Source organism: Chinchilla lanigera, unplaced genomic scaffold, assembly GCF_000276665.1.
Source record: "Chinchilla lanigera isolate Chin_1 unplaced genomic scaffold, ChiLan1.0 scaffold00110, whole genome shotgun sequence".
NCBI lineage: Eukaryota > Metazoa > Chordata > Mammalia > Rodentia > Chinchillidae > Chinchilla > Chinchilla lanigera.
Window position 1 is genome coordinate 5544738 of NW_004955511.1, and position 7867 is coordinate 5552604.

At 62.8% G+C, this 7867-nt stretch overlaps 1 protein-coding gene across 1 annotated transcript; it reads right to left on the bottom strand.

Annotated features, from left to right (window-relative positions):
* Positions 1 to 1474: 1474 nt before the first annotated feature.
* Prpf19 (pre-mRNA processing factor 19) lies at positions 1475 to 7631 on the bottom strand (the record flags this gene model as incomplete). The annotated part of the gene is given in 15 exon segments (XM_005408116.2): positions 1475 to 1809; positions 2425 to 2530; positions 2616 to 2786; positions 2931 to 3016; positions 3130 to 3199; positions 3284 to 3439; positions 4590 to 4699; positions 4788 to 4863; positions 5103 to 5177; positions 5275 to 5316; positions 5867 to 5929; positions 6456 to 6529; positions 6606 to 6747; positions 7325 to 7401; positions 7482 to 7631. Coding segments are annotated over 13 exon segments (1260 nt in total). The 3' UTR covers positions 1475 to 1711.
* Between the last annotated feature and the right edge of the window lie 236 nt (positions 7632 to 7867).

Here is a 7867-nt window from a genome sequence, read left to right on the forward strand (position 1 = left end):
GTCCTGCCTCAGCCTCCCAAGTGCTAGGATTGCAGGCCTGCGCCACTGCAGCTGGCTGGATATGTGACTCGGTCACTGGTGTTGACGCTGTACATGGGGTGAGTCAGGGCATCTAAATCAAAGGACTCTGTGTCCAGGGACAAATGCAGACCCGCAGACAGCAAGGCTCCTCGCAGGACTGGGCCCCCACTGTCACCGAGGGACTCTCCCAGCTGGCGCTTTCCTGGACTCCAGGCTGGTCTGAGGCTGCACGGCGGGAAAAGCCACGAGGAGCCGAGTCAGCCCAATGCCACCGACAGTAAACCACCCGCGACTGTGGCAGGAAGCGGCACTGCTCAGGGCCACCGGGCTCTTTTCCTGCCTCTGCAGCAGCCGAGCCCCAGGGGTCCCACTCCGCACTCTCACAGCACCCACAACCCCTCCTGTGGCAGGGTGCAGAGGCCCAGCTCGCCAGGATGGAGGGGAGGGCTCCAGCGCTGGGACGCAGACCCTGAAGCAGGCAGGCACCGCCTGGGACTCCGCAGCGACCTCGAAGGCGGCACCTGTCCCGGGCGGAGAGGGGACACAGCAACACCAGCTCGGCCCTCAGAGCACACAGCTGGACACCAGGTCAGTGGACACCAGCACGGGTGCTCACGTCACTGGAGCCACACAGGCACTGCGGGGCGGGGCAGAAACATGAGCAGACTCTGGGAAGTGAAACTTGCTTCTATTTTGGGCGCCTCCTCAGAACCCTGGGGACCAGGAGTTCTGCTCCCAGGCAAACAGGGGCTGCCAGCAAGAGAAGGCTGGGGTTCCTGGGGTCAGGGCCCACGCAGGGCGAGTGGAGGAGCCCACCGCCAGAAAGTGGGTGGCCAGGGCCAGCCTTCACCATCTGTGCCATGGGCTGAAGCCACCCTGGGGACCCAGACCTCCTCTGTCCTGTCAGAGGGCCCCGGGTTTAGACCAAGGCAGAAGCTCCACCTGGGGAAACCCAGAGGGCAGAATTCAAATCGACCCAGATGATCGTGACCCCCAGGCTCCCAGCAGAAGCAGATGCAAACCCCGTCTGAAGGGAACTCCTTCAGGTGGCAGGCACCTGCAATCCTAGCACCTGGGAAGCTGAGGCAGGAGGATGGGTTTCCAAGTTCAAACCCAGGCTGGAAAACTGTGGCTTAATGGGAACTTGTTTCAAAGGCAGAAAGCCAACAACGAGCCAGGTACGAGGGCAGCCTGGCCCACAGGCTCCTCACCCGCCTCTCACTCAGCGCCGCCCCCACGGCTCTTATGGAAGGCAGAGATGATCCAAGCTGCACCCCCACCTCACAGCCACCCGGCCACCGCTGCCACGGCTGGTGTCTCGGCTGGTGTCTTCCTCCTGATTCCAGCCACTGCTCCGAGGGAGACGCCAGGCTCCGATGCCCCGTCAGCCTGCGCACCTGAGGCCCAGCTAGATCCACCGTGCAGCCCAGCACCCAACACGCGGAGGCGCCTGTGCGTTTTCTTTTTTTAATGAAACTAAATCACTGCTTACAAAACCTGCAGGACTCTCCCCCCGGGGCTGCAGGACCTGACCCCGCGAACTGGGGCCTTGTGGATGGGAGTGGCCCACGCTGCCAAGGGCCCCCCGGCCCAGAGTGAAAAGACACAGTGAGCGTCCCACCCGCGCTGCCCCTGCCGCCCGCCCCACCCCAACTACCCCGCTGTTGAGCCGCCCAGCCTGGCGGCGCCGCTACAGGCTGTAGAACTTGAGGCTGCGGTCCATGCCCGTGGATGCCAGGAACTTGGCGTGGTGCCCAAAGGCCACGCCCGTGGTCAGGCCACTGTGCTCTGCAGAGATAAGTAGCAGCGTAAGACTCAGGCATCAGCTGGCACTCACAAGCCTGAGGCCACGCCCACCCCCAGGCGGGCTCCAGAGGGAAGCCCCAGAAGCCCAGGACACTGGGCCACACAGCGCAGAGTGTAGCAGGCAGACAAGGCCGTGCCACCTCTCAGGGATGCGGGCAATGCCTGGGCATCGCAGGGTTACATGTGGAGCCTCCGGCACACCCCAACTGCCGTTCCACAGAAACCTCGGGTCATGAGCCGCACAGCCAGGGCTCCACTCCTGCGGCCCAGGCACACCCTCCCCTGCGCCCAGGGACCAGCATCTGCTCTGGACAGCACCGGCCTGCTGCACCCGCCAGGAGGCAGCAGCTCCGTGCTGAGGGAAGCTGGGGCTGGGCTCGGCCAGGCTGGGGTGCAGCCCAGAGCCCATGTCCCGCTCCAGTCCTAGGCCTGCTCCCTAGGCCCACTGTAAGTCCGGTCTTCTTCACACAGACAGGCCAATAGGAAGCCACGCTCCGCGACAACACAGCATGGCCACCCTCACCTCGAGCCCGGCAGCATCCTGCCCGTGCCCCACCCTCCCACGCTCCACCCTCCCGGCACCCTGCCCGGCGCTACCTGTGAAGTGCAGGATCTCCGTCCACTGCTTGCAGATGTAGATCTGCACATCTGTGCCCCCTAGTGCCAGGTAAGTGCCGCTCTGGTCGAAGATCAAGGACTTCACCTGCAAACCGGAGAGCAGTCACACTAAAGGGGCAGCAGTGGAAGGCAACCGGGGCCGCTGGGGACAGAAAGGCGCAGGAGCCCACCTCAAAGTTGTTGTCCAGCTGCAGCGTCTTGAAGTTCTTCAGCTTGCGCAGGTCCCAGAGCTTCACGGAGGAGTCGTCAGCCGCTGTGGCCAGGTAGTAGCCATTCTCGGAGAAGGCGATGCTGGTGATGGGGCCCGAGTGGCCGGGGAAGTTAGCCACGTTGGTGCGCTCCTGTCAGGGGAACAGCAGGCGCCACAGCCATCACATGGGACGCACGCCCCAGCTCCCACCTCCAGGAAGGGTGACGGCGCCCAGGGCCCGAACCACGTCCATGCCCGGTCCACCCCAGCACCCTGGGCCAGGCCTGCCCCCTACCTTCAAGTCCCAGATCTTGATCTGGGAGTCCATGGTTCCTGTTCCAAAGATGAGCCCGTCAGGGTGGAACTGTGCGCAGGTGAGAGCTGCGAAAGGAAGGGCGGCTGGTGAGCACCCTGGCGGGCGGAGAGCATCCGACGGCCTGCTGACCGCGCCTGGCACAGGCCCAGCTCCGGCTCCAGGACAGACCAGCACTCACAGCAGCCGGAGGTCTCGTCCGTCACCTTGGTGAGCACGCGGCCCGTCTGGATGTCCGAGAACGCCCAGTACTGCACAGGGAAGACGGGAGTCAGCCAGGCCGCGTCCGACCGTCGTCATGCCCCCTCATGCAGTGCCCGAGCCGGCGGCCATACCTGGTCGTCGGAGGAGCTCAGGAGGTAGTCGCCGGTGGCGTGGAGGCTCAGGCCAGTAACGGCGCTCTCGTGGGCCCGCACCACCTGGACGCAAGAGGTGTTGGGGACCGACCAGATCCGAATGGTGGCATCTGGGGAGGCTGAGAACACCAGCTCCTGAAAGGAGAGCCCGGAGGGAGAGCGTCAAGACAGAAGGAGACAGGCGGGGATGGCCGCCTCCACAGCAGCTGCTTCTCACACAGTGGGTCGTGAGGCAGGCTAAGGGCTGCACTGTTTGCAAGGCAGGCAGGCGCGCCACCTCGTGGGAAAAAGGTGAACTACGACGCTCAAGGCCCATCACAATGCCGGGACCAGAGCAAAGAGGCCAAGCAGGCAGAACCTTCAATGTCACCTCCACACACAAAGCCACCGGTCAAGAGAGGGGACAGCGCAGCAGGAACACTCTTGGGCCTCGAACCCCATGCTTGGACTCGAGGGGGAAGCGACTTTCTGGGAGATTGGGACAGAGCAGAACTTTCACGGCGTCACGGACGCATGAGCTGTGCTGACTGTCATAATAAAAACTCCGAAACCCGTCTGTGGTCAGGACGTTTTCGTAGAAGACAGGACCATGAACACCAAGTGAACCAGGAAACAGCACCTTCCCCGTGAATGACGACTGATTCACCAAAAGCTGCCCCAGTATTCTGCTCCTCACTTCCGGAGGCCAGGGAAGGCGGCCGTCCTGGCAGACTGGGAGACGGGAGATGCTCATCCCTACGGAGCACCCTCCACCTAAAGACCTGGAAACTCACCTCGCTGCCTGTCCCACGGGGCTGGCAGCCTGCACCACCGAACTTAACTCTCCGTGGTTTGCATTACTATTCATTTTTTTGGCGGGGGCAGGGTCTTGCTACATAGTTCAGGCTGCCTTGAACTCAGTATGTAGCCCAGACTGGCCTTAAATTCAGTGATTCTCTGGCCTCAGCCTCCCAAGTGCTGGATTAGAGGTGAGCCACCACGCCAGCCTATGGTTTACGTTATGAAGGCTGTTCAGATTTTCCCCCAATATTAAACATTTCATGGCCAGGGATGTAGCTCAGTGGCACAAGTGCCTGCCTGGCAAGTGCAAGGTACTAAGTTCAATTCCCGGTACAAAAAAAAAAAAAAAAAAAAAAAAAACAAAAATACTAAACATTTCAGGGAAAAGGCTTTCATCAAACTGCGCTTCCTTCTGCCCCTGGCTTGAAGGGCACTGTTGAGGGACCCGATAAAGGACACACCTAACTCCAGACAGCCCCGCAAGCGCCCGCCCGAGGACCCTCACCTGGGATGGGTGGAACACCACACTGGTGACCTTCTTGGTGTGGCCTTTGAGGGTGGCCAGGATTTGCTCGGAGCTCTTATCGAAGACGACCACGTTCTTATCCGCCCCACCTGGAGGAGACCCAGAGGAGACAGGTCTGAGCCGGGCCACCCAGCTCAAGGCACTGGACGAGGCGCCCCTCCCCCGGCCCCGCCTCACCGGTGAGGATCTTGTTGGTGTCGGAGGGGCAGAGGTCCAGGGCGAGGATCCCAGGGATGCTGGCGCTGTGCAGCCCCTTTCCAGAGAGAGCCCCGGCAAAGCTGGTCAGCAGCCCCCGGGGCCAGGCTGTGGCTGACAGCTCCTCCCCGCCACCCCCAGCCAGGGAACAGACTTCTGTAGCCAGTGTGGTGACCCCTCAGGGCTCTGCGGAAACCTGAGCAGGTGTGCAAGAGCAGCCCGAACAACTTAGCTGGCAAAGCGTGCCCCAAGCCCTGGACAGCACCCCACAAAGCTGAGGTTGGGCCCCGCACTCACCACGTGCGATGCCACCTGCCGGTACTTGCTGAGCTCTTCCGGCTTCACCAGCTCCTCGGGCACTGTCTTTCCTCTCTGGAATTCAAAGCCCCCGAAAGCCAATGAGCCCCGGTCCGGCCACCCTTTCCCACGGGACCAGCGCTCTCAAGTCCGGCTCCACAGGGGGACCCACCTTCTTCCGCTCTGTAGTCAGCACCGTGGCCTTGTCTTGCAGCTGGAAAGAGAGGAGGGAGACCCAGCGGGAGATGCACCTCACACAGGCAGCACGCAGGACGCCCATGGCGCCCACGCCTGTGCAGCCACCGCTGGCAACGCCGGGCTCTGCGCTAGCTGCTTTCACCTCCACCTCGACCTCAGGAGGCGCTCCTGCCCTTATCTCACAGCTAAGGAGACCAAGCCACCTGCCCAGGTCACAGGGGTGACACAGGCTACCCGGCCTTGACCATGGACGGGTGCCGGAAGCCAGCCCTGCCCTCAGGAACTGTCTCAGGCTCTGCCTCTTCTGGGACACAGACTCGAGCCCTGGCTGACCCCTCGGAGCAGAAAAACACGTAGCAGTGAGTGAAAACCCACACAGAACTCCCGTGACAGAGAGAGCTCGGAGCTGCACGACCAGTAACTGGACCTTTCCCGGGAAAACCCTCAGCCTGGGGACTCCGGCCCTTAGTTCCACAGCAGGGCAAACAACAGCAGCAGCAAGCACAGGTGGAAGAGCTGCTAAGTGACAGCATCAGAACACACGACCCCAGGTGACCGCCACATACCTTCTGGATGATCTCCGGAGTCATTCCCACCAGCTCACCCAGATCCATAGGCTCGCCTGCACCCTGTGGAAGAGAGAGGTGAGGCTGGACAGGCAAGAACACCAGACACCCAGAAAGGAGAGCCAGAGCCGGAAGCCATGGTGCATGCCTCTAGTGCCAGTGGTCTGGGAGGCTGAGGCAGAAGAATGCCAAGTTCCAGCCCAGCCTGGGCAATTCAATAACCTAGTCAAGCCCTACTTCAAAACATAAAACTCTATTTTTTTTTTTGGTTTTTCTCTGGTACCTGGAATCGAACTCATGACCTTGCACTTGCCAGGCAGGCACTGCACTGCTGAGCTAAATCCCCACCCCAAAATTTTTTTGTTTGTTTTTCTTCTCGTACCAGGAATCAAACTCACGACCTTGCGCTTGCCAGGCAGGCGCTTCGCCGCTGAGCTAAATCCCCAGGCCCAAAACATAAAACTCTAAAACAGAGGTAGGATGTAGCTCACTGTGAAAGCCCTGCGCTGCAAAAGTGGTGTGTGGGGTACCGGCTAAGTAGGCCACGGCAAACCTAGAGCACGCGAGGGTGGCGGGGACACTCACTCACCACGACACTGGGCTGCGAGCTGGGCACGGCCTGAGGCACGATGAGGCCAGCCTGGGGCTTCAGGGTCGCCAGAGCTGGGAGGAAGAGTGATGTGAGAAAGGAGAGGGAGGGAAGCCAGGCGGCCCAGCGTGGGGCAGGAGCAGGCTGTACCTTCTCGGGCAGCAGTGACCTCCTTGGTGAGCCGGGCAATGACGCGGCAGGCGGCATCGTGCTGGTACAGGGCATGGGACAGCTCCTGGCGGGTGGTCTGCAGCTGCTGGCGCAGGGTGAAGCTGTGCAGCATCACGGCGTCCTGTGCAAGGGACGGACCCGCTGAGGGCGAGGTGGGCGCTGTCCTCCCATGCCAGGACTCACACCAGGGACCCGAGGGCCATGGGGGCGACCCCGAACTGGGCGGCAGGCAATCTGCAGCTCCGACCCCACGCCAGCACCAGGCCGAGAGGGGTGGGAGCCAGCTCTCACCCACCCCTCAGCACTTCCCAGGACGCCGCAGACACAAGACCAGAGCCACTCTCAGCCAGGAGAAGAAAATCCCTGTGTCACAGCCTCACGCTACCCTCCCACTCAGAGCCTGAGAAGGGCACTAGTCTACGGGCCCAGTCAGAAAAGCCGGGACCCAGACTGAGCAACGCAACGGACGCACAGTCAGAAGCACCGAGCCAGGTCAGGAACCTGGTCTGTGTGACTTCAACTGCCAGCACCTCCTGTGCCGACACCCTGCTCAACAGTGGCGGGGGCAAAGCTCACGCGGAGAGGGCTGGCCAGCACGCAGGAGGCCCTGGGCTCCCTGCCCAGCAGGGACAGACAGAGACGGAAGGGAGGGAGGAGACCCGATCACCCTCCAGGCCCGCGCTCTCCCGGGAGCTCACCCACTCATCCTGCAGGGCTTTCAGGATGGCTGGGATGCTGGTGGCCGAGGGGGGCTTGGGCCGAATCGGGTGGGCAACTGCCAAGACAGGGGAGGCGGCGGTGAGGAGCCGCAGCGAGCCCCGGCCCGCCCCCGGCTCGCCCCGGCCGGGCTGGCACCTTTGATGTCAATGAGCTGCTCCTCGGAGAGCGGCTGGTTGTTGATGGGGTCCGTGCCATTCTCGGCGATGTACTTCTCGATGAGCCGCCGCTCGTACACGTGATTGGACACGGGGGACACGCACGGGTGCTCGGGCACCTCGTTGGAGACTGCGGGAAGCGGGGGTGCGCTCGGGGAAAGGAACCCGGAGCCCGGGGGCCTCCCCTGCCCGGCCCGACGGGACCCGGCGTCCGCACACCCAGCACCAGGCCGTCAGCTTGGCACGGGCCCCTCCAAGGGCTTCTGCCCCTCCTCCCGGCGCGCAGGCAACCGTCACCGCCGCCCCCGCCGCGCCGTGCGCCCCCGGGGCAGTCAGGCGCGCACGGCTCCAACCGGGGGCGAGGCC